Source organism: Atractosteus spatula, chromosome 6, assembly GCF_055471065.1.
Source record: "Atractosteus spatula isolate fAtrSpa1 chromosome 6, fAtrSpa1.hap1, whole genome shotgun sequence".
Classification (NCBI taxonomy): domain Eukaryota; kingdom Metazoa; phylum Chordata; class Actinopteri; order Semionotiformes; family Lepisosteidae; genus Atractosteus; species Atractosteus spatula.
Genome location: NC_142711.1, coordinates 55,865,423 through 55,892,095, shown reverse-complemented (window position 1 = coordinate 55,892,095; position 26,673 = coordinate 55,865,423). Strand labels below are relative to the sequence as shown.

Here is a 26,673-nt window from a genome sequence, read left to right as displayed (position 1 = left end):
AAAGCACTTTTGAATTGTAACAGAATTAAAAACAATGCTATCTTCATCTAAGGGACATTTACTGTACATTTTAAATTACTTTATTTAGCTGAGCTGGACATTATATAAATATATAATTTAGTTGACATCTCCTAAAGATGTTCAGAAGCAGCCACCACTGTGGTTTCCTCACAGGTTAATATCTAATCTCTTCTGATCTTTGAGCAAGAGAGCTACAATACATGATATTCTTGCAGCAAGCAAACCACAACATAGTATGCAATCACAAATAGCAAAGAAACTGGCCTGCGAAACAAGTTGACACATTGTAGGCAAAGGCATCAGACGTCTGTTTCTCAGATAGTAGTAGTACCCAGCTGTGTTGTTCTAACATTAGGCAAATTAACTCCACATATTGTAGCATCGTTTTTTCTGTGCCAAAACCCAAACTAGATTCTGTGGTCTATGGGACACTTTCACGACACACTTTATTGATGTGTATCAATGTGTATGGTTCAAGAACAAAAACATACAGTATCTAGTGCAACCTATAGCAGATAGCTTTTTCCCTCCATGTCCTTTCAGGGGTTTTGTATACTACAGTGAAGAACCATCATAATCAAAGCATTTGCGATATCTATCAATCAGGTCATGTCCTTTATTGGTTTTCCACAGCCATACCTGACTAGGCATGTTAGAAATAATCTCCCTAATTCAAGTTCCTGCTGGGTGAAACATGAAACGTCCACCTCTTCTTCTCTTCCTGCTCACTTTTTTCCACGAAACACAGAACAGGATGCGGGATTCTCTTCACTCAGGTGAGTGCTCTTGAGGATCAAGGATTTATCTAAACCATGCATAATGAAACTTTCACTGTTTTTGAAACATACAAGTTGGGTAGTAATGTATGATTATATGATTGTTGATATTGAGGGCAATATTGATAATATTCCTCCTGTGAAAAGTGAAATGTTTTCCTTTTTTCTCATTGTAGTGTTTACAGTAGAGGTAACATGAAATGATGCATTCATGCTGCTTTCACTCATAATTCTTAAGGCTCACAAATACATAGCACAGTGGAAGAGTCACTTTGTGTAACACGAGTTAAGACACAGTGACCAACTCACCAAACTCACCTAACTCAGGCAGGGCTTTTGTTGCAGTGTTTGAACTGTGCATCATACAATAATTACTCATGGGCAAAACTGAAATGACTGCTTAGATCTGGTACGTGTTAAATGGTAAATTAATGTAGTTCAATGTAACTGTAGTGAAAGAAAAAGAATTAGAAATTGGGAAAAATCACAATCATTTTAAATAACTCACTCTTTTGGGCTAAATTGAATTTTGGGCAACCTGAAGATAAGACTCCTTGTTAATATGTCAATAAAAGGAAACACAAAGATCACAGCCACACGCATATACAGAAACTAACATTACAGAATACTTTTTTGATTACAGGATTTCATGAAAGAAGTGATATCTTTTTCTTATTTTTGTTCATTTACCCTAAATTAAAAATAGAACTAAAGATCAATTGAACTGAAGATAGTCAAAACACGTGACAGGAAAATGCTTGCTGTCTTCACTGTTTCTGATTATTTGAGGTGTTTCTGCATGTACTGTACTGTATATCTGCTCTGTGCTGTGTGGTTAAATCAAAGTGGTTGAATCAGTATAATAGCTTTTGAAAAGATGTCTCAAAACTGTTTGCCAGGAAAATGTAAACATTCATATGTTCTGTACCTCAGGTTTCATTTTCTTTTGTTTACTGTTTTCCATTGAATGACAAAATCTCTAACTGCTGATTGACTTTGCAGACTGAAGTGAATCGGAGCTCAGTAAGATGATAACAGCTTTACATTTCTTTTTAATTTTAATTTTCTCTTAACCATATGTTTTAAAGATATGTTGCATCTTTGTGTAACACTACTCAAGCTGGAAAAATATTCCTCTCTGTTTTTCATTCTTTGCAGTTTTCACCTCTAGTTTATAATTGCTTTCAGGAAATAATTGTCTCTCAAGTGAAAATCTTTCAATCCCATTTTAAAAAATGACTAATGTATGGTCATACAATCAGTTGTATTTACATCTTAGTAAAATACTGTATCGTACAATGACACTGCAGGCTACTGTATGTCATATTACAAATGGCAAATTCTGAGCATTTTAATTATTTTAAAATAAATTCCTGTCAATCTCAGTGACTCCATACTTGTATGAAACAAAAATATTTTTAAAAAGTCATTGTGATGCATAATACATTCACCTCAAATCACAAAAGTAATTTGCAGATGAGACTAATGACTGAAGCTAAAATAAATGCGTAGAAGATGCACATACAGTACAAAGGAGTACAGTACTGTACATGCAACAAAGACAAATACAAACTATTGAGCAGAGAGTTGTGTCAGCAACCACACAGGGATTAATTCCAAGGAGAAGGAAAGAAGAAAAAAACATACCACCTCATTGTGGATGGTTCTTCACTTGGAGCTTTCTTTGAGTGTACAGAGAAAAAAATAGTGTGTGTTTTTTCTAGTTTTCAGAGAACATTGTCTCAGAGTATACCAACAGGAAATGGTGCTAGGGGTTACTTCAGTGGGTTTCATCCATATATCAGCAGAGACATGATCTGTCCCCTTCCATCTTATCCTTGTCTATACCTGGACTCAACCCCTTCATCATCAGACTACTTCCCTGATTTCACTCCACAGCTCTCTCTGCATCCTTATTTTTACAGGTGAGTGAAAGTGACATTTATGTTCTTTAAATAAAAGAAAAGGGGAAACTGGTTAAATTAGGGTATCCATACATAATATAAATTTATACATCACACTTTATAGTTTAATATCTAATATTACCAGATAGCTGATTATCATGTTGACATCCAGGTGAATATGCTGGAAGTATAGAGTACATTGTGAGAATAAGAGCTGTTAGCTGGTCAATCAGAGAGCCATGGAGAAATTTAAGAGACCCAGAGGAAACAAATTCTCAGGAAGTCAAATACACACAGAAGGCATGCTAACTGAAATCTAGCAGCCTTAACACCCATTGTGCCACCCCTAGTTTATAACATGACTGTTTATTTATTCTTATTGATCAGCTTCACTGACATATAAAGGTGAAGAATGGGAAGAACGTTCTTCTTGAATGTTGTAGAACTGTGATGTTCTGTGACTAGGACAGGCCAGACAATCATCTTCTCTCATCGGGAATCTGTTATCCATTATTCAAACTTCAGAACAACAAAGCTGTAACCTGACGTTTGACTTGTTGGATAAAGTGTGTTCATTTTCTACCTAATAATATAAACATGTACAATCTCTCTATTCCTCCAACATTATCTTATTGTGTAACAGTCCTTAGAAATACAGTTAACTACTGTAGGTGAAGAAGAGGGGACTGGCAGCAGTGACAGAATATTTTTTTCTCAATGTAAGCAGACTTAAAATGTGCCTTTAAAATACAGAACATTCTACAATAACATGCTTTTGTAGATCACGATCTGCTGACTACAGGACATTTTCCTCAGGGTTAGTTTATAAGTGACGGCAAAGAGAAATGAGACTTACCACATACTGTAAGTGACTGCTTAACACTGTCTTTTTTTTCACCTTTTGCCTGACTTGATTAAACTCTTTGTTATCCTTTTACAAACTGTGTGTGGATGGCACATTGCTTTGAAGCAATGGATACTCATTTGTTGCATTTTTAATGGGTATCAGTATACAGTATATAGCCTGCAGCTGTTAAAGTAGACAAAAGACAAAGAAGATCTTTTTCATGTAGACTAAATTAGATGTACAGTATTAAGACTTTTTCATACAGACTAATGTGGAGACATAATTTCTAAGCATCTCATACCTTAGACAACATGAGAATGAAAAGTATACAGTATATACAGTGTATATGGAAGTACTACAGACAATGACAGGGTGATTAACTAAAATGTAGTATGCATGGGTGTATAGTATAAATTAAAAACAAACCTCAAAAGATAAGACACTCCATGCCTTTTGTAATACAAAAACCGTTTTGAGATAGGAATGAAATGCCGGGATATCTGCTAGGTATTTAAAAAACCATAGCCTCAATATTCATACTTTATGATGTCTCTTTCATAGGAGCAGCATAGAGAAAACAACAAGCCACAGGTCCAGAGAAGATAAACATGAGAATCACTCTTGCTGCACAACCCTGACAAATGCAGGAGACAGTGAGCCATCACTAAACAGAGAACAAAAAAGACTCAACAGACAGGAAGAACTAAAACAGGAAAAGGACCTAGATGTTGCAAAGAATCAACTGCTGAGTCACAAGCCTTCCTTCAACAAAAGCAACAAATCTCCTAGAGTTAGCTATGGAGGACATCATTTTCAGAGACTATACCATGCAAAAGACCAACATCAAAGAGAATGCATGTTTCATTCATCAATGGTGATAGGTAAGGTATTTTTCCCTATTCTATGTTTAAAAAAAAGTGTTTTGGGGCTGTGCCAAAAACCTCCGAAGGCCACAAACTAGGCTGTACTCTTACTTTTGCCGTAAATCGTTTAACCAATTAAAGATACTTATACCACTTACACTACATCTCTCTTAAAGGGGTTTATTTTTTTTCAGACCCTATAAAATCTGTTTTGCCTGAGAGAACAACTCTCACAACAGAGGCTGAGAACACCATTGGTTTTAAATCTTCATCAACATCCTCCTCTTCATCACCAAACAGAATACATCCTCTATCTTCTCCTTGGCCCAGTGAACAAGATCTGAATTTGAATATCTTAAGACATCAACATAGCAATAAGGAAGTCATCCCAGACCACAATTTACTGGAAGCAAATGAAAACCCAGCCATAACAATGTATATGAAAACTGGTGAAATCAGGTATGTTTAAAGGTATGATAAATGGAATACTAAAGTAAATTACACACTTTGTATTTAGAAAACACCTCTCAATGATGTTCTCTTTTCTTGAAATATCAGAGACTTTAAATTTTGTGAACACTTGTGTGCTGACACTATTTTGTTTATAGAAAGTATAGAAATAGGATTCTAATTTGAGAAATAAAATATTTCTCACAAATAATAACTGGGTATTAATTGTTCAATTCTATTTGATCTATTCTATCCAAAGAAATTTACAAAGACTAGAAGGTCAACTGTTTAACATAACTTGCTACTGAATTCACATAACACTGTAGTTTTCCTTCCCTTAGCACAATGGAATTTTAAAACACAAATGGTATCATGGAATAGAAGTAAATAAGAAAGCCTTAATTAAGAAATGTTAAGAGAAAAGCTCCTTCTTGAAATGAGAGGATTCTGGTTTTGGAACAACAATTTAAACAAAACTTAATATATGCCCTTTTTTTAATTTAACAGATCAAAAAACAGATTAACTGCCTTGCAAAAGGATTATTATAACACCTATCTGGCACAAGACTATTGTGGATTTCTCTCCATGCCTGACTTGTTAAGTCATATCCCTTATTTTCTGGGACCAGGAAATAAAAGCACTAAGCAGAATGCAAGTGGAAACCACTGCAATCCAAGTGTCCACTGTTCTGAGATACACAGCCTGCATTCATCAGTGACTTCATCAGAAAAGACTACAAAAACCAAGGTTAACATCACACAGGGACAAAAAGCCCCAGCGTCCAACAACACTGGAAGTAGAGGAAGCTCTACTAGCCACTGTGAGAAACACAGGAGCCCACTGGAACAGAAAGCTCTTGACAGGGAAACAGATCACCTGAGAAAAAACACAGATGAGTCCAGGAAAAGAGGTATGCTTGGCTGTGGACAAGTACTGTCACATGTCTTGGTAGTGGATTGCTGCATCACAGTGTTCACACTTTTCTCAATCTGAACTATATAATCTTAACATTTTCTAGGATCACGTAATCATATACTGTAGTTCAACTGCACTGTTCTTAAGTTTAATTGGTAGACAGAAGTGATGCATAAATACACTTTATTGAAATAACTGTAGTAACAGTAAAGTATAAAGGAATATAAATGAAATTCTTTAGTATTGTACAGAGTACTGAAATCACAGCTTTCTACCCTCATTAAGATACCTTGAATCAGTGCCAGTTTACTCCATGACGCTTCATTTTACATTGGTTATTTTATTAACATTTTATTTCAATCACCAGTTATTTTTTATGTCTCTTCCTATTCCGACTTGAAAATTCTAGCTGCGATGAAAACAATTATCAAAGATTTTAAATCTCTAAATTTTTTTTTCAATAGCAATGTTTTAACTGAGAGACAAAGAAACAATTTCCGGGCCATGTCTTCAGAAACAGACGTTGACTTCAGTGAAGTCAAAATACTGTTTTGCTCCTTTTCAGGTATACCATCACACAGTGAAGTTTCTGCGGATGTGAAACAGGCAAATAAAGAATTATTGATGAGAGATTTTAAACATCCAACTCTAAAAGCAGGCAGTCCACACTGGGTAAGAGGACATGCCATCTTTTAATATCAGCCCCACTGGCCACATCACCGTCTGCAAAAATATAAAAATAATAGTATAAATCCTTTTCGAATGATGTATGTACTAATTGCACAAAGCTAGCCTGTACACAAGGACACTTTTGAATAGCCCACTGATAAAAAGCAAAAAGGTTTGAGTATCTTTTATAATTTCTGAAGACTGTAGATACTGAAAATGCCAAGGACAAGACACGGGTGGAGAGAGAAAGGTTTGTGTGTGCCTCGGGGTTTCACACTGCCAGGCCCCACAACCAGTATTTTGGAGAACTGAATGGTGGCCAAACCTCAAAGAAAGAACATTTCCAAAAATTCTTGGATATGAAGCCACAGGTGTCTTCTGAAGCAGAAGGTAAATGCAAATTTGTGAAGCACAACATTACCAAAAAAGTACTTAAGCAGTTTGCCAGCTTGTTTTATACAATAAGCATGAAATATATCTAGAAAAGTGTAACTCTAAATATTTAGGCATGAGTATAGAGAACAACATAAAGACAATCGAGCTCTTGATACAATTCTACACTGAAGGTCCACAGTGTATATTGCCCAATGCTGGGGTATTTCCAACTCAGAAAAGGGGAATTTATTTTTTTTCCAAAGAACTGCTTATTAAGTAGGTTAAAATTCTATCAAAATGAAGAATGGCAAGATTAGCACAACTACTTATGAACTACAGTATGTGGGTGTTATGGACTGTGTAATACAGTATACCAATTGCTTTGAAAGAAAAAAAAATCAGTACAATATACATATGAGTCTAAGCAAGTACTAGTACAAATGTAGAACCTTAACCTAAGTTCTCTTTTATATGTTTGTACCAAGAAGCGAGAATCTTACTAGAAACATAAGCTTTTTTTTCAGATAATTCCCCCAATGCATTGTAGTAAAAATGTTTTCTTAATAAATCTGAAGTTTAATTCTTTTAAATCTTCTGAAAGCTTTACTTTAAATCATGGCCCTACTAATCTAGAGCTCACCTTTTTTGTGAAAAGATTTTTTTGCCTCTTACAACCGGATGTATTTCAGACAGTGATGAAGATTCCAGTTCCAGATCTCTGTCACCGACTGAAATGGCAATTAAGAAAACAGATTTAGGTTCTTCCAGCTGCTCCAGAGAAAATCAGAGTAGCGACACGTTTTCTGAAGGTGAAATGGATTGGCTACCCAAATGGCAAGGAATTGACCATGTATTTGAGACCTATCAAGAGTATACTGAAGGTGAATTAAGGACCACTGCATCATTTTGGATATTATTTTAATGAATAGCATTTAATTGCAATTACAATGTATGTAAAGAAGAATCAACTCAAGTAAAGGTCAGCAGTACTTGTGAAGTTTCTGTGTTCTGAATGTTCCATTATAATTAAGCACTCAATCTGGGACTACAGTGTTACTTTTCTTGCTTTATCTTATTTTACAATTGGCTACTATCAAATAGGCTAGATGTCTTTTGAAACCTTTCTATTAATCTATCTTAAAAGAGTGTAGAAAGTTTATTTTCCTGACAGAGAATTTCAAAAATCAATTTTACTGTTCTAAAGCATGTACTGTATAAACTCGTGTTTAAATAGAAAAAGGTTTTGCCGCCACCAAACGTGTTATTGACACTTAACAGTTCATTGAATCATAAGACTCATTATACTGTACGTCTCCTGTTTTATATAGAAAGAAAGCTGGAGGAAAGTATTCTTCAAGAACAGCTGGCAACGCTAAAAGCGAAAAACAAAGAGTTGAAATTTACAGCAGACAGTCTAAGAGCACATCTGCAGGTAAACAGAACACTAATAATTTTGCATATTTCCTTCTATAAAATGGGTTACATATTGTTAAAGCTAAGATGGACATTCAGAATTCTGTTCCAAGTAAGTAATTACCAGGCTAGATGCATCTGTATTATTAATCAATCTTTTAGGATTACAAATGAATTTAATTTTTTTGCTGACATTTCTCATTCAAAACGTTATTTAAACATTTTTGATAAAATATTTTCACATTAGCCTAGCATTAACAATGTCCTACAGTGAAAATCTAAAACTAAATACATCATTTAAGTGGTTAGTAAAATTATAAGGAGACTTGTTTGTCCTTAAACCAAATAATTAGTAATGTTACAGTATGCAAGGTACTTTATAATACAACTTTTCGTGATAACTGCTCATAGTTGTTCTTTGTATTTAAGGAACTGGAGTCAAATAGACTGGAATTGGAAAAAGAACAGAAATGTCATCAAGCAGCCCTGCACTACCTTAACAAGTGCCTCACATTTAAAACTTAATTCACTTAATTGAAATTCACTATTAATCACTTCATTCACTTCAAATTAACAGATCACTTCCAATTCTGAGACCAATTTAGTGAATATTTTAAAGAGAACAAATACAATGAATTGCTCTATCATTTTGACCCGAGTATACTAAAGAGCTCCTCACAACATACAGACATGAATATTTGATTTCCAAGAAAACATTAATTTAGAAATCATGCCACTTGCAATCCAAGGGAATTAAACTCTCTAAAGTTAATTTTAAATGGGGTACCATCAGCAATTAAGATGTGCACAAAATCACATCACAATTGCTTTGCTGCTGCTTTTGGGGGTGGAAGAAACAAAGTAATGATATTGGATGGGACCATGAAAATTCTCAGGCTAGAGCTTTAGGTGACCAATGTTGGAAGCAATTTAAACTATACATCTGAAATATACACTTAGCACCAGGTTGCAGAAGCTGTTTCTGGGATTCAGTCCCTTTTCCTCCATAGAGGTTTGACAAGCAAACATATATGGCCTTTGAACTTTGAGGAACCAAAACCATAGGTTTGCAGAATGACATCTCTAGAACAATCACAAGTTACTATATACAGTACATAAGTCCAAGACATAATCCCCCGAGTTTTATGCAATTTAGTCCATGAATGTGATCCTACTGTGAAGACCATGAAGACCAGAAGATGTCCTGAAATACATTTGAAAAAATATAAAACTGTACTATTTTGTACCGAATTTTGTTATTGATATTAATATTGTGTTGTAATTAAGGCTTTAATACCACTGTCGTACAGTAATCCAGAATGTTTCCTTGCACTGAAGAATCCTTAGATTGTGAAGGTCATAGTTAACTTGTTATTCTTTTTGGCTTAGTAATAGAATTAAACTTTTGGGAATTCTTAAGAAAATTCCGTTTTTATTTCTGTTATACACTACATAACGCGGGGGCGTGCTCAGTGTGGAGGTGGAGCCCTGAATTAAGGGCGACAAGTTGCCTTAGTAACCACTGCTAACCTGGCCAATTAAAGACGAAGCACAGCTGTGGGGGCCCTTTAAGACACACTGAGCACCTCCCCGGCGGGATGAGCAGACCCCCGCAAGGGGAGGACCATTCCACTGATAGTCCTGGAGGGCATTGTGACCGAGCGCAAGGCAGTCATTTTACTATTTTTCTTTTCCCCTGTCCCACTGTGCATCTCCACCGGGGAAGGCTGACCTATTCCTCCCCTGTCCCGCTGTGCATCTTCCACGGGAATAGGCTGAGTTTCTCTTTTTGTTTTGGCTTTGTGCTCCCTGCTCCCGTTAAATAGCGCAAGTCCAGTCTGGATACCGCTTTGCAAAGGGGCTTTTTTTCCGCCAGACAGGACCCTGTTAGGAAGGCTACTTCCAGCCCGGATGCTGTGGTGCTCAGTGACACATTTTTCTTTTTCGTTTTTTGTTTTGTTTTTCCCCCTTTTTGTGTTTTTGTTCTGGTTTTCGCTAACCTCACACCAGCGCCTTAGCCCCCTCAGATGGGGTTTCGACTTTTACCGGTGCATGCTGTGGCTCCTCCCACTCCTACATTGTTACAATGGAAGGCCATCTGAGCAAGTTCATTGAGAAACAGAGCCCCAGAGAATCAATAATAGTACTGTTGCACACTACTGCATATATGCAGCTCCCATTCACAGGATTCATTATCATCTGCACAATCAAAAGAGTTTGAACAACTCACGTGTAAAGGATTTGTCACCAACTCACCTAACTGTTGTTTTAAAAAGGACGTTACACCCAAGACCAAATGATGACGTCAACTATATTTCCTCTGGAATGAAAAGCATACAAATAGGTACATCCAAAGCTGCCATATACACTGTTGGTCACATTTTTAAATCATAAAAAGTAAACAAAACATACTGATAAACTGCTTGATTTCATTGTAGGTTTACAGCACAATCTGTACACCTGATACATTAAAAAAAACAACAATTACAACGCCATGCTTACTGTTCAGAACACGGTGCAGAAAGAATTGACATCACAAATTATTTCTGACCATTTTTGATTATCGCTAAGTTTCATGGCTCAGCTGGAACACCCTTAAAAATCAGCAAGTCAAAGATTGGCTACTGTGATGAATCTTGAGAGATGTAAACATTTTTCTTTTAACTTAAAATGATAGCTCTTGACCTATATAATGGCACAAAGAACACACTACAAAGGCCATTCAATGAAATACTGAAATAGCCCTTACATTACATACTGAGTTTATTTCCAAAACCTATCTGAGTGCAGGCCCAGAATATTTCCTGCAGTCCCAATACATACATTCTCTTCAAATGCCACAGTGTAAGCATATGTTTTAGCAGTCATATCATGACTTTTCTGCTTGTCCTCTTTCATTCCCTTTTTCTCCACTTCTTTATTCTGCAGTACAGTACCTAGATTTGAAACATTTTAATCTTGTGCATCAAATAACACAACTCAACAGAGCAACAGGCAACACTGTAACAGACAATACTTGCAACGTTAATTTAAGTTTATGTTCTACAAAAAGGATGCTACCATTACAGAAGCAAACAACAATAAAGACAAAACAAAACTTATTTGAGCTGAATGTCACCTACGGACATTATCACATCTATCAGTGGGCTACTGTACTGTAACTTTAACTGCAACATATTCTTCCTTTTTGTTAGAGTTCAATGTCCACCAAGATTTTATTTTCAAATATGGCAATAAGTAACATGATGGTGAATCCCAGAAGAATCCCAGCATTCTGTAAAAGGAAATAACCACAATGACTAAATCCATGATCCCCAGCATCATTGTGCAACATTTCAGGCACCTGCAAGAAAAAACAAATTGATATGTTACAAATCTGGGATGCTCTGTGTCAGCAGTTCAAGACACAATCTATGGAGAACACAGTCTCAGGGTTTGTATTGTAATGTGCCAGTACTGTGGACTCTCCTCAAAACCAATCTGTATATAATGTTTTGAGTAATCATGAATTAAAAGTTCTTTAGAAAATAATATATGAGCTTTCAAATAAATTCAAATTTATATTGTTTATTTTTTTAATTGTTAAGTGTTGATTTTGAGATTTTAAAGGCGATTTAGACATATATTGACATTTTCTGCACACAAATACACTTGATCATAGAAAGTTGTGATCAGTTGATCAAGACTCGCTTGTCTTATAAAAGCAAAACTGAACAAAACGAAAATTCTATAATTCCATACATGAGCAAATTTCTGAAGAAGTCAATTTAAAGTCTTGACCACAAGAGGTCAGAGTAAACTAGTACTTCAGATTCAAATCAGAATCTATTCTGTTACTCAGAACTCTGAAATAACTGGCACATGCAATTTCTTATCCTTCTGCGGTATGATGTCTTTTAAACCTTAAGGCTATGAAAACTTACGTTTTGAAAAAGGAAAAGAAATTATGCATGAAGTTATAAAAAGGCATTGTAATTTTTTAAAACTGCAAACAGATATTTTAACTGTTCACAGCATAGCAAGACTATGTAAGTGTGATACTATTGCTCTTAAGGTACACTGAACCTTAACACTGCAACTAGCAATACCTTGGGGATGTAATTAATTATTAGTTTTTGCTTAAAATCCCACTTTCTGTCTACAAGGATGCACATAATGGGAGGGAAAATTCAGCAGCTGATATCTACCAAAATGTCAGATTTGAACTCATTTTTTAGCGAAGAAAGGAATATGGTCGCATACATTAGCCCTTTTAAAAATTAACATGAAAACACAATCTCTTTTCAGAGTGACCCACAACTGTTTCAGTATTTGTGCACACGTGTTTAAGAATTTCTTACCTTTCAAAGAGCAAAATCTAAATAATAAATAAATGACTAAGTCAAAAAGTACTTTTCCTCAAGATCTACTTGGCAAAAACATACTTACCATATCCACAAGAGCCACATACATAAACAGCCCTGCAGTTAAGGCAAATATCCACATACAGATGTTTTCTGCATAATGTCCGATGAGAATCCCTGTGATCATACCAAGGTAGGCCATCATGGCTGAAAGAACATTATACAGAATGGCCTGCTTTACTGTCATGCCTGCCTTCAGCAGCACTGCAAAGTCTCCTGCAAGTCACAAAGAGATGTGATGATCATTACAACACAATCTATTCATTCCTCAACGTTTGATCAAACATGGTGTAGCAATATAAGGTTGTTACTTCAGAGAGAGTGACACAGACAAGTTTCAGCTTCTTTTGCTGAAGTAGATACTACTAATAAACTACCTAAGAGTAGAATAAACACCTGAACTCATGCATTTTCTTAGAGTACTCAAAAGCATTTTCTAATTGAAACAGAAAAGCTATATAAAGCTTGCAAATGGTTTGGCCCCTGTGATCTCAATTGTACTACAGTACGTCTGTGCATTTGGTGTAAAATAAGGAGACCGTCCTCATAAAAAAACTGACCAAATCACTGCATTTTCAGAGTATAACTTAGTCCCCCTCAATTTTCATCAATATGTCTAAATATAATGGACGTTTTTATTAATCTAATGTGATGACATTACTTCATGAGTAGCAAGGTTATTCAGAGCTATTACAGATGAAGGATTCATAAAAGAAAAACTGAAAATTACATCTCATTTCTCATTTTCTTTTCATTGCCACAATCAATTTATCACACAAGCCAGCTATGAAAACCCTATGTAAGCGTGCATCACCCATGCTGTCGAGTCAATTTCTTGAAAGTGGGTTTTGAAATGGAAGTTATTTGACGATGCCCTTACCTAACTCATGAGGCAATTCATGACAGAAAACTGCTACCGATGTGCTAAGCCCACTGGACAGCCCTTCAGTAAAAGCAGCCCCTGTGGGAATAAGAGGAACAGAAGATTTAGGGTCAGGGGTCAGTCATTTCAATCCCCATCCATTAGGCGTCAAAAAAGCTAATTTTCTTCGTTTGCAATCTCTCAAGTGAATTGTAATGAAATTGCAAAAGTAGCTGGGGAACCTGGGATTGGAGTCATAATTCATTTTACTTCATTAGGAAAACAAACATTTGCAATTTTACTCTAAAGTCAAATAATGTCACTGAATCTGTGTGGTATAATAAGCAGCTACTGAAAAATAGCATTTAAACATTTATGTTCTAATGTTTATTAAGGCACAAACAGGATACATTCAGCATTCTGCTGGGATAGAACTCAATCAAGGCTTTTTAGAAATTTTGCTCTCTCAGTTCCCGATACATACTGTACATTTACTGTTCAAAGGATATACTTTCATCTTTCATGAAACAAGACAAGCCCAAAAACAGATGGAAAAGAGAGATGGCTTTAATAATCTCATTTTAAAAGTCTGGGATTAAAAGAAAGCCCCTGATAACACTGCACTGTTTTTCCAAGGCTAAGATAGGTTACAATTTGCATAGAAAACTACCTCAGGTAGATGCAACTGTTTTGGGTCAAGAAAGTTATTTTCTATGCAAATTTATATGCATTTGAATAGCTTTTCTCCATGTTGATTTAAGAGAATTTGAATTTATAAAGAGATTTCATAGCCCGCACATGATTTTTACTTTGTCACAAAGTAAAACAGATTAACTATGATCAGACCATCACTTAAGTCGCACAGACCACACCTTTTAGTAGTAAATAAACTAGGTGGGTCATTGGCCAATAACAAATAAAGGGGCAGTTCTTTATGGAAATGGTACTGAAAGAGAAGGGGGGAGCAAGCCAGAGAAAAAGCATTACCTATAGCTAGTCCATCGCTGAAATTGTGCAGGCCGTCCCCCATAATGACCATCCAGGCCAGTGTGGCGACGCTGGCCTCTTTGAAGTGCTGCCGAGAGTAGCTGTGGCTGTGGCTGTGGGGGTGGTGGTTCTGGGAGTGGTGGTGATGCAGGATGTGGTGGTAGTCATGGTGATGGTGGTGCATATTGTCGGCCTGCCCCACTGTGTCGTGGAAGTGCGAGTGGCACTTGTTCTCACAGCCTTCGGCCATGTACTCGCTGTAGCCGTCCTGGGGCAGAGCCGGAGCCAGCATGACCTCCTCCTCTTCTGGGGTGCCCTGCCCGGCCGACTTGGCAGCGAACTGCGACTGCTCCGTGAACCCCTCTGCCCTGCTGGCCTCCATGTCTGGGCAAACAAAAAACAGGTTTCAGGAGAGCTCACCACTCATAGCAGGAGAAAAGGGAGGTGGGTGATTTGTCACAAGGTGTATTTTAAGTACATATACAAGAATAAAGAGATCTTTATTTTTCTTAAAAAGATAAATGTAATGGATGAGAATGCATTCAGCTCTAATCTGTGTGCTTTAAATAATTTTTGTAACTACCAATTAGCTAAAAGAAAAAATGTGTTGTAAACTTTAAAACTCCAATTTTCCACATATTGAAATAATATCCAATATTTTTAAGGTTATTTAGTTGTATATGAATGATTATTTCTTTAAGAATGCAAAATGATGCAGAAATTTATGGGACCTACTGTAAATCTAACCAGAAATAAGCCTTGTGGCAAGCGGCCTGCACTTCCACCCAAACACACAAGAGGGCACTTACTGTATGTCCTCTCAGCTCCAAATTCCAATCCATTCAAGCACATCTATTCTTTGAGTGTTTAAAAGAACAGCCTTAGAGAAGGATGCATGTTAGTTTTGAGACTCCAACAGACAGAAAGTGTTGCTTAAAAAATTAAGCTTGGTAAACAGAAAGATTCCTTTTTCTCTTTGATCAGATGTTTGACCTAATAACAGAACAGGATAAAGAGACATTTCCCTTTATTCTGTAATAGTGTTGTGAAAAAAGTCTGATCTTTAAGCCACTAAGACCCCTGACAGAAAATGACAAAATTCACAAGTCAGGATACGAGACCCAAAGACTAGCTTGTCAAACCCTAAACTGGATAGCAGAAGCCTCCCACAATTCAAAGATTTTAACCACCAGAAAGTTGGCTAACAATTACAGCACCATTGTTAGCATCACATTAGAAACAGATAGTAACAAAATCTAACTTAATTTAGCAAACCACAAATGAAAAACCACAGCTTAGTCAGAAACAATCTAATTCTAGTATTGTACATGACCGGGCCTTTCTATCCTAGTGCTGGAAAACTAATGTGTCTGCAGATCCCACACAGCTTTTAATTAGCAAAACTGGCAAGTTAGTAGCTTCACTGGATTAACTTAAATACTGCTTCCAGCTCTTCAGGTGCTGATGTTTTAAAAACACCAAGACAACTTACACACCATCTCTCCAGAACCAGGATTGGACAACCCTACTACAGTGCAAGTCTAATTATGACCTTTATATACAGTAATTCACACCATACTTATCTGCTGTCTCACGTTGTATTTTATACGCTATCATCATGTTTTTGTACCCTACAACTGTCCCCAACATGAGATAACGGTTCTTGGCAGTTTTAGGATGAAGTTACTGCACTACTGCAAAATAATCCCGACCTCCTGCAAAGTCATCTCTTTCTTCACAGTTATGAGGTTCTATTTTGTATAAGATTATAATTTTAAATTTACATGAACAAAATACATTTAAATAACTATGCATCTGTAATGGCAATTTTAAGTATCATAGTAACTGGAGCAATATCTGGCCAACACAACAAAATAGTAGCTCTTATTAGAATTAGTGAGGTATATAGGTATAAAATCATAATGAATCATAATTCAGTGTTTTAAGAAATAAGAACATTTTCAACAATTCATATTTGAATGTAATACACTTTCGTTTCGTGAAAAGAACATTCTTTCAGGCTGAAGTTCTTTGTTTATTTTTTAAAATTTAATTCTTTCTGGGTACTTTTTAAATAACGTTACTAAAGCACAAATAAAAGCTGAAACATTCAGAGTGTGTTCCAACACCTTCACATGACTTCATGTCCGGATTCTCTTCTGCTGTTGGAAGCTTGTCAGCATTTCCATTTTCTTCATTCTGATCCAATATCTTCTGATTCTGCTCAGACAATGCGAAATAAAACAAAATACATTATTAACTATTGACATTTCTACTGCCAAAAAACCAACAAGACACAGCTTCTGTTTATTGTACTGCTATCACTACTATCTCTTTATAGTAATTGTACAGTAGTATATATACACCAGAGGGTCTCGACATTCATGAGGATGCGCTGCAGAGAACTATTGCGAATAGCCAAATTCACATGACCAAGTCCTCTCCTATACAATCACATAATATACTACAATATATATTATTTATGGCTAAAAGACATAAGTAACACTCCCTTATATGATCATTAAAGCACTAATGCATCGGCTTTTATAGTTAATTAAAATGACATAGCTCAATTAAAACAAACAGTAATCACAAACATATAGTAATCAGCTATAATAACATGTATCCCCCCGCCAGCGGACACCTCTACTTTTTGCCTTTACATGTCAGACCATGTTCCATGATTAGGATGCCCCACTGTAATGAAAAGGGCAATAAAATTACAGTGAGCCTGTCACGTCATCTCCAGCCCGTCATTCCCCACGCTGCCGACACAGAACCGGGAGTGTTCATTCCAATGCAAAAACAAGACCAAGTTGAGATGTAGATCCTGGGGAGTTACTTTGTCAGGGGGCAGGGAGAGGCTAACTAGCCCATCCTAATATTCTACTCTGTGACGCAGCTAATTAGAAAGTTGCGGCTCGGTTTTTATACCACTCTGTTCTTTTGCCATCAAAGACCCCATCATCCAGACCCAATCACAAATAAGAAAATGTGTAAATGTCAAGACCCTATTGCATATTATAGCACATATATACGGTACATATATTATAGCATGTTCCAAACAAAATACTCTAAATTAAACATTACAATCAAAGAGGTTTAGCACAAACATGTTTTTTAGATATTTTTTTCCTGGTCAGGACAGTTACCATAGAAGACCAGTGAGTCTTAACTATTGTAACCAAATTGTCTTTTGTCTTTTAGACAATGCTGAGCTGAGGATGAAGTTCAGCCTACTGTAAATCATGTCAGCCTGTCAGAAACTTGTCTGAACTGTAACAGGTCACTGGTAACACAAGCTCATTAAAATATTTATTAGCATTAGGCAGATTTAAATAATAACTATAAACAGACTTTTTTGTATTGTGATGTTATTTCTATACCCTCAAAGCTAAAACACCTAAAAAGAAAATTTTCTGAGGCATGAGGCGGCAGAATCCATTTGATAAATACCATCAAAAACATTTAAGAAAACTGCCTTACAATCTCTGACATGAGACACAATAACATTTTCATAAAGATTACATTCCTCCTTCCATTTCTAAACTCATTAATTCATTTTATATGAATCACCTGTTAGTTTGTGTGTTAATTTTATAGCAACGACTGAAATGAAGAGACTAGAACTGAAAACAACAAATCCAAGAATCAAAGGTCAATGGGAGAGCTGTGTCTGAAGGAGTCAGAAACATTTAGAGACCTGCAGTTTACAGAAGATGGCCTGCTTAAACTTCTCACCTTCTGTTTCTTTTCCTTATACATCTTCCCCAGCGTGATGAAGTGTTCTATGAGGAACATGAAGTAGACTCCACCCAGGGCAGTCAACCCCTTCCACACCGAGTCCAGACCACCCTCTTTGTGGCCGTGGTCATGGTGATCATGGCTTTCGTCGGGTAAGTGTTCTCCATGGTTGTGTGGATGAGATCCTTGAGACTGCAAGAGAGTATAGCTGGGATTCAGTGGTGATACTGCTACAAAATATACTGTGTTGTGAGTTTGTCATTAGAGTTGTGGGATACGCAACTAAACTGGATAAGCAATATATTGAAATAATACAATTTTAATTGTCATATGTTTAAGAATATTAACAAAATATACTGTGGAAAATCCCTGACAGCCAATACATTGCTTATCAGCGTAATTATCAATACACTTAAGATACAGAAACCAATTAGTCATGATCCTAAAACCATTTATTGGTAAATTTTACTAAACATTTTTGATAGAATATACTGTGCTATAGACTTTACAGTACATTTTACTTCTAATCTGCATGATAATGTTTTTTACTTAAAAGCCATCTCTACCAGCTGTAAATAAAGGGACTAGCCCTGCTGTTTTTTCTAATCAGTTCTTTTTTGATCAAGTTTCCCTTGCAGGCAGAACTGAAAACATACCAACTCTACATAATTAAGAGATATCTTCTCCTCAGGAATGTTGTTGAGAAAACAGCATGACTAAAATTGTCTTATTACTTTAGTAAAGCAGAAAGTTGAAAGTTGTGGTACTACTATGGTCTTCAGATCTAAAGGATTATTCTAAATCTTTTGTGCTAGTGTTAAGTCCAGAAGTATTACAAACAAGGACTAAAAACTGAGCTGACAATAGAACAATACATGAAGATTTGCTGCATTTTTATACATGCCATATATGTGAAATACTGCAGCCAGAGCACAATACCATTATATCACTTTCATGCTTTGCATCAGTCGATATGTAGATATGCAAAAAATATGCAGAGTGCCTTGCAAAATATTTGCTCCCTGTCAACACATTTTATCACATTTTAATGAATTACTGTACATCTGTACATGCCACCGATACACTTCAATATAGCACTTTTTATTCAAAACTGGAATTATCTGACTGAAAGCTGTTTTACATGAGGTAGGTTATATAGCAGCATAATAGCGAGAAAAAAGATACAAAGTGAAAATTAGTGTGTAAAAGTATACGTCTCTCTAAGTCAGTGTTTGGAGAAAACATGTTTGGTAGCAATTAGAAGAAGTTCCATTTTTGTCTGTTCTGACCATAGAACCTTTTGCCACAGGTCACATCTCATACAATTAAAATTTGCCTTTTTTTATCAAAAGCTCCTTTCATATTTGTGGTATTTCCCCACACGTGAGTGTGCCATACATTAAGGCACATGCAGATTCTTGTTTGCCAGCTAAAGTGAAAATTCAGATCTGTATTCATGGCTGAGCAAAAGAAAGATGTGCATTTACTGAAAGGGATTGATAAACAAAAGCTGGTCGATTTTCAAGGAGGAATGGCTTTCTGAAACTGCCAAGATTGACACAACTGATGTCTCAAGAAAAGTAGCTCCAATCCAGGATGACGTTTTCTAGCTTAGGGGTTTCAAACTCATTTTACCAGTATCAGTCTTTAAAATCTCCAGGTTGACCGATAATGTCAATGAGGATGCTTACAAAAGAAAAAATGTTCAAGATGTTCAAGAAAAAAGTTTAAATCGGATTCACACTTAGGGAAAAACACAGAACTTACTACAATCCCTTGACTGCCGGAGAGTTATTTGTGCTTGCCAGACATTCAGCAAAGCCTCTTTTCTGTCATGTTGGGTTTTAGGTACTGTGGAGGTGAGACCTTTAGGAATGCAGCAAGATGTAAACCAGACAGAAATGTTCTGTATTCTTTGTGTGTGGAAGTACTTGTTCACAAATGTAAGAACTGCCAAACATGGACAGGGTTTTTTTGAATGTCTAGCTAAGGTTTAGAAAAAATGGTGGAAGCTGTCTGAAATATTCTGTGACATTCCTGGTTTTACTGAATTTTGTCTTCAATGATGTGCAGCAAACATACTGAAGCTCTCTTTGTGCTTTCTAAAATCTACAAACCACACATCAAACTCCCGCAACAGCTTGTCAAACTTGGCAGTATTCAGCACTGCTGAACTGACTTTCAGAGTCAAGCTATTCCCCAGGTGACATGCACACATGGAAGTGAGTCAGATTACATGACAAATCAGGCTTTTCCACTGTTTTAGTTTGGTTCCAAAGGCTCTTACACTCTCATACACCTGGGGTCACCACCTGATTTGGATCTTTAGGTTTCAAGTTAAGCATGTTGAGCTTGTATGTTATGATCACCATCAAAATCAGCTCAGTGAAGCATTTCAGAACCTCAAATTCTGGTAATTCTTCTAATTCTCCTCCATTACACACTATGTGTTTACACACAGGTGAGAGATGGAGCATCACTGTATTACACATTGTTCATTCACACAGACGGGTGTGTGACTATTACACACTATGCGTTCACACAGACAGGTGTGTGACTATTACATGCTGTGCGTTCACACAGACAGGTGTGTGACTATTACATGCTGTGTGTTCATACAGTCAGTAGACAGTTCTCAGATCAAATAATCTCTTTAAAGCAGCACCCCAGTTTATCCAATGAAGAATAGCAAGTCATAATAATTAGAGTAGATTGCCTCTAAAAAAAAGAATAAAGTTGTCTGTTTTTCTGCCCCTCATGCAAATCTGATTTACATAGAACAGGACATTCTAAATTTTTTAAGATTTACTGCACAATACATGTCGGTGTACAATGCATCACAATGCAACTGACTGGTCAGCATTTGGTCAATTTTTCTTTTGTTGTACAAGTTCCACCATGTTTTTTGACCAATGATTACCAGAGTCCTATTGGTGTTTAAACATGCTAAGAATTTCTATGGCAAAAAATTTTGCTCCAGAAAGGTAGTAAGAATTTGCAAACAAGTTAAGCAGTTCTTTAACCGTGGTAAAGTCTGAAACAATGCCTCTCATGAATTTATAGTAGCAAGCTATACATTGTCTATGAATTCAGCACTCTGGCCCTTTAGGTTTCTTATGGATTGTGCGACTGTGAGATTGAAGATGCTCTCATCATCTGAGAGGTCTGAGTCTGCAAATGTAGTTGGAGTCAGAAAGATATTGCTGAAATATCCTCTTTTATATTGGAGAACCTAGATGAGTTGAAAGCCAAAAGGCTACGTCAATATTTAAGAGCCTGTGCCTGCTGAACTTACATGTGGTATGAGGTGGAGAAAGGCATCTCCACTAAGAGTCCCCACTGCCAGAGCTACCAAGAAGCTCAGTAGGAACTTGAAAAACACCCGGTTCATCAATGGGATCAGAACTACTCCAAGCAGGGACAGCAGGCTGATAATGGTGATGGACACGAACCCTCCGATCCAGGCTGAAAACACAACACCCACATCACATTAGATTTAACACCACTCAAGGGTACAAGGTTTTTAATTACGTCATATAATTAGTAATACTATTAACTCAATTATATGTTTTCAGTAACCTGCATATACCCAACAGAAAATCAATACCTATTTGTAAAAATGGAAGTCTTGTACAGTACTAAAGCATATTGCGTTTCTTCGACCATAAAAATACTGCAATTTCACTGTTTTTTCAGTGTTATACTTACTGTATGTCAACAGTAAGTTTCTATTTAACAGAACAATGAACACTTAAGACAAAAAAACTAAAATCATGTAAATAGCATAATTCAATTGTCGGACACAGAATTCAAAATACAAGTTCTACATTCTGACTAGCAATTAAGATTTTATCATTATAAAGTTAAAATAATTTTAATTTGACAATTTTCTTTGGTGTCACTTGGTGTAGTCTTGTCCATTTCCATCAATGAATAACACCGAAAGTTATAAAACCTAACCAGTGGAACACCATCTTTGTGAGAAAGTGCTTTTTGATTTATTTAAGGAAACTCTCAATGAATACATCAGGACACATTCTTACCTGCCTGAATGGAACTTCCTCTCTGGTTGCTTTCTCTGCTTTCCTTATTATTTTCATGCTCTGGAAAGGAAGAAGAATGCGTGTGACTGGAGAATTTATAAATGTTATAAAACCTGGCATACTTAATCTAGTTACTTTTCAGTATAACTGTTAAAGTTAAACACTTATGTGCATGAAAAAATATTTTTTATCTACTTTTAGTCACTCTACTTTTCAAACACATTCTGTACTAGTTCAATAGACCACACACAGTATCTGTTATTGACTGTATGGCTTGGAATTAATATCCTAAAGTAACTGGACAATAAAATCAATGCAGCTATTCACAGCCCTACTTCGTTATCTTTGATCTAAGTTTTTAAACGTTTGCAGGTTAAGCTCTGCTTCTGAACAGCATGCAAAAGAAACCAATAGTTCACAATCACAAAAATAAACAGCAGACATACCCGTTTCCATGTGGTGATCTCCATGAGAAGCCTTTCTGTGAACAATGCAGGACTTGGTGTCAATCTGATTAAGGAGAGCAGGGCAGAGGTAACTGAAGTCTGTGACCGAGATGTTCATCTCCATGTTCATCCCATGAGAAGTCAGGATTCTGGTGGCATTTAAACACTGAAAGAGAAGGACCAAAATGACAAAACTAGACCTTGACCGGACAAGGACAAGTAAAGGTTTTGCTCACTGCACCCATCTTTGGAATGATAAAATTATCATCAAGATACATTTCTTGCTTGTCAAGATGATTATGAAAAATCGAGCCAAGTGCCAAAATTACTTTTAAATGCTTTTTACATGAAAACATGCAGCGAACACAGCAAAGCCCACGTATTTATTAACTTGTTAAACATATTCTGCCAGTATGACAAATGTTGTCATTTCAGTATTTACATGAACATGTGCATGAACACTTACAGTACATAAATCAAAAAAGCTTTGTATTTGTAAGGCTATGGTAAAGACAGTTTCTATGACCCTAAACATTGGAGATGCACTCCTACATAATGAATTGCATGCCATACAGGACAGAGACTTTAAATCCATCCTACCTCTTTTCCATGGTGATTGTGATCATGATCGTGATCATGATCGTGATCATCTTTCTGCTTGTCTTCTTCTGTAACAAGCAGATTGCTGATCTTCTTAGTGGTCTCAGAGGGGTCAGGCATGGTGGAGCTAGACCCTGTTGTCTTAGAAGAGTCCCCTTGTGGCAGGTGGTCATTTGTGCTTCTCCGGCTACGTACCTCTTGGGATTTCCTCAAAATGTTACTGGTGTACACTGGGGTCGTACTGATTTCATGAAGCACTTTCTTGGCATAAAGATTGTGGTGGCTGTCACCGTCTTCCTTCTTCTTGCTCATCGCCAGGTTGACCTTGGGAATCTCAGTGACCTTCTTGCTGGTGGGGATTTCCTGTTGGTGCGTGTGGTCATGGTGGTGTGGGTGATGATGGTGATGAGGGTGGTGGGAGTGTCCTTGATCCTGGCCCTTGCTGGATTTGTGTACAGTTTCCCTGTGCAGAACATCCACCCTCCTGATCCTGTCTAAGCCAATGCTCTCCAGGAGCTTCTTCAGTCCCTCTATAGAGATGGTTCCATTCTCCCCATAGCGCCTGAACAGGACCTCTAGGTGATGCTTCTGCATGTGTTCAGCCACTTGCATGTCAACAATGGGGAGAATCTGGTCCCTGGTCCTAAAATCCCCCAGACTGTTGCACTCAGGGCTGCTTTTACCATGGCCATGCCCTTGGCATTGACCAGCAAACACTAGTAACAAAGCAACAGGTATCCAATAGTCTTGTTCCATCTCCTGAAAGACAACACAGCTTACTACATTTAGAGATATGGTTTCCAATGTTCTCCGAGTACATTAGAACAATGTAATGGTAGATTACACAGCAGATATCGGAACACGCACAAAACCAGTTAATTCAGCACAAACACTAGTGGTTTCCAAGTATTTAGTCTTATGAAGAAAAAAGAATAAAACGAGTACAGTATATGTACAGTGATGTCAGAACAAAAGTACACCCTCTTAGGCTTCTATGGTTTTACTTATTAAGACATATCTGACCCTCACCATGTCCCAGCAGTAGATATTTCTAACCTCATGTGACAAATAACACATAAATTTACTGTCTATTTATTAAACAAAAAAAAAATCAGCCAACATTCAGAAGCCTTGTTTGAAAAAGTAAGTGCACCCATACTTCTCCTATATACGTTAAGAAGGATTACAATCAGGTGCTGCTAAGCAAGTGCACATGATTATTTGATCATTGGGAAGTGCTTTCCTTCTGTATATAAAATGTAAAACTGTCAGTCTGGTCTAAGGCTAGACTAAGACAGGAGACTCCACAGCTGAAATGTTGTGTTTCTTTTATTTTCTTCTCTTTTCAGCATGGAATAAACTTTTTGTTCCTTCGCAGCCTCTGCATACTGACGCACCTACAGTACGTACTTAAGACTATTCAGGGTAGTGGCAAAACATCATCATTGTCTAGGTCAAAAGATATCTGTGGTGGTCTCAAGAGAGACAATTGTTGCTTCTCATCAATCTGAGAAGGGTTATAAAGCCATTTCCAAACAATATGAAGTCTATCATTCCGCAGTATCTTCAATTGCCACAATATATTCTAATAAACACTTTCTTTGCAATATTCCCTGTTGGCATTCACTACTGAAATATACTTTTTAATACCGCTGTATAATAATGTGCCAACAATGGCGATCAATGCTTTGTGTTTTTAAGAAGTGCTGATAATTTTTTTCTTAAATCATTAGAACCATATTATGATTATTTTATTATTATGAGCAGTATGATTATGATTACTCAAATCTGTTTGTATCATTGAGCAATATGGTATGCTATTTCGCAATAAAAGACCCTTGTGGTGTGGTTTTAAAACCAGATAGCCTGAGGTGTATATTACATTAATTACAACTTTTTGGTTGTTCAAATAATTTTGATTACCTAGAAAACAGTATTTCAGTAGGCGTTTCAGTGTCTTTTGGAGTACCACCATTTATATTTATGTCAACCATTCATTTAGCTAATCTGCTCAAAATTTAATTAAACAGGGACTTAGAAAATTACTATGATTTCTTTGTCATATTTTTTACTGTAAGAAGACTTACTGTCACAATTACCATACTTGCCAGTGAATTAGTTTAAAGATGCCTACTGTAAGGCAAGGGCACAAACATCAGAGCTCATCTGTTGAACAGAAATACAATGCGCATTAAAGATAGAGTCCATACTTCTACTGAAATAATTGTTAATTCTACAACCACAAACATCCCGATAACGTGTAAACCTGTCTATGAATTCTATAGACATGGTGTCAAAGTTTCTGACCACATCTGAATAATATGTAAGCGCGTTCTCTAAAATACTGTTTGCTTAGACAGTTTAATTGATGGAACAGTATAGTCTGCAACATGATTGTACAGGACAGTGTAACAAAATAATTATAACTAAATGTATACGTACATGTATTGCGCATATGAATCCACAAATCAAGAATCACGTGCATCTTAGAAAAATCTGTTTTGCGTTACTTTACATAGTATACCCTGTCGAAATTCAAACAACAATGCTAAAACGTGATTAGGTATTTTAACAAGCATTTATAATTATCGACACGTTGCTGCGAATCTTGTGTGAAGTCCAGATCCAGATCATCCCTATCGGTCACTTCCTCGACAAAGTCACTTTTTTTCCTCCACATGGAATTCACATTTTTATTCCTGAACTCTGAACGTACATCACTTCATTATGTACTCGCTAATATCTACTAGAACAATGCATTTGTGTTGTTTTAAATAATTAAAAATATCGCTCTTCAACATTAAGTTAAACTATTCTAACCCGAGCTATAACAGAAACGTAAAAGATCGAGAATGAGGCAGGCCATATTGAGAACAAAGGCCTGCGGTACACAGTGACATTAAAACAGCTGGAAAGACCTATACAGTAAAACAAAACTGCTCCCATTCAGAGCTACCAACTACTACAACCAACCACACAGAATGCGAATGAAGGCGCAAGTACAAACAGATTTTATGCACCCTGCCCTGGAAAGTTACCAGTGCCGTGTGCAGAGGACACCGAACAACGTCAACCTCCGGAAACAAAAGGCAGCAGACCGGACAGACAACAGCGCCGAGGTGATGTGCAACCTCATCTCGGAGGAAAAAAAACCCCGAAAGATACGTCTTTGAACCCACATACGTACCTTTGTACTGTTGTACTACTTTCCTTAGAAGATAAAATGATTGATTCTTTTTAATTTCAAATACACAAAAAGCACATTTATTTTCCTGCCCAGGCACGCAATCTTGCCTAGCAATGTCTTACTCAGGAAGCCATGCTTCTCTACTGCAACTTTGGGTGGAGTCATGT

The 26,673-nt window shown here is 36.6% G+C and overlaps 2 protein-coding genes across 6 annotated transcripts in view; one reads left to right on the top strand and one right to left on the bottom strand.

Annotated features, from left to right (window-relative positions):
* Positions 1 to 9,658, top strand: part of LOC148833077 (uncharacterized) — an 18,658-nt gene extending 9,000 nt beyond the window's left edge. Inside the window, exons 4-13 of the mRNA XM_088918169.1 lie at positions 655 to 797; positions 2,522 to 2,722; positions 4,110 to 4,429; positions 4,606 to 4,870; positions 5,369 to 5,772; positions 6,343 to 6,449; positions 6,647 to 6,836; positions 7,511 to 7,702; positions 8,150 to 8,253; positions 8,664 to 9,658. Coding sequence (XP_088774295.1) covers positions 655 to 797; positions 2,522 to 2,722; positions 4,110 to 4,429; positions 4,606 to 4,870; positions 5,369 to 5,772; positions 6,343 to 6,449; positions 6,647 to 6,836; positions 7,511 to 7,702; positions 8,150 to 8,253; positions 8,664 to 8,759 — 2,022 coding nt within the window. The 3' untranslated portion in view covers positions 8,760 to 9,658. The remainder of the gene's footprint in view (positions 1 to 654; positions 798 to 2,521; positions 2,723 to 4,109; positions 4,430 to 4,605; positions 4,871 to 5,368; positions 5,773 to 6,342; positions 6,450 to 6,646; positions 6,837 to 7,510; positions 7,703 to 8,149; positions 8,254 to 8,663) is intronic.
* Positions 6,102 to 26,673, bottom strand: slc39a6 (solute carrier family 39 member 6). Of its 5 annotated transcripts, none has more exons than XM_088918659.1 (14): positions 25,762 to 26,278; positions 25,407 to 25,485; positions 23,320 to 24,078; positions 22,720 to 22,885; positions 22,274 to 22,333; positions 21,526 to 21,695; positions 18,228 to 18,422; positions 16,616 to 16,706; positions 14,487 to 14,870; positions 13,518 to 13,598; positions 12,663 to 12,853; positions 10,491 to 11,577; positions 7,462 to 7,549; positions 6,102 to 6,366 (listed from the first exon to the last, which is right to left on the bottom strand). In XM_088918659.1, exons 2-12 carry the CDS (start codon positions 25,419 to 25,421, stop codon positions 11,425 to 11,427), a joined length of 2,265 nt encoding a protein of 754 aa, XP_088774785.1. In that variant the 5' UTR covers positions 25,422 to 25,485; positions 25,762 to 26,278; the 3' UTR covers positions 6,102 to 6,366; positions 7,462 to 7,549; positions 10,491 to 11,424. The 5 variants fall into 5 exon arrangements, with proteins under 5 accessions (XP_088774785.1, XP_088774786.1, XP_088774787.1 ...); XM_088918660.1 differs by having other exon boundaries at positions 25,419 to 25,485; XM_088918661.1 differs by lacking the exons at positions 25,407 to 25,485; positions 25,762 to 26,278 and adding an exon at positions 26,507 to 26,673.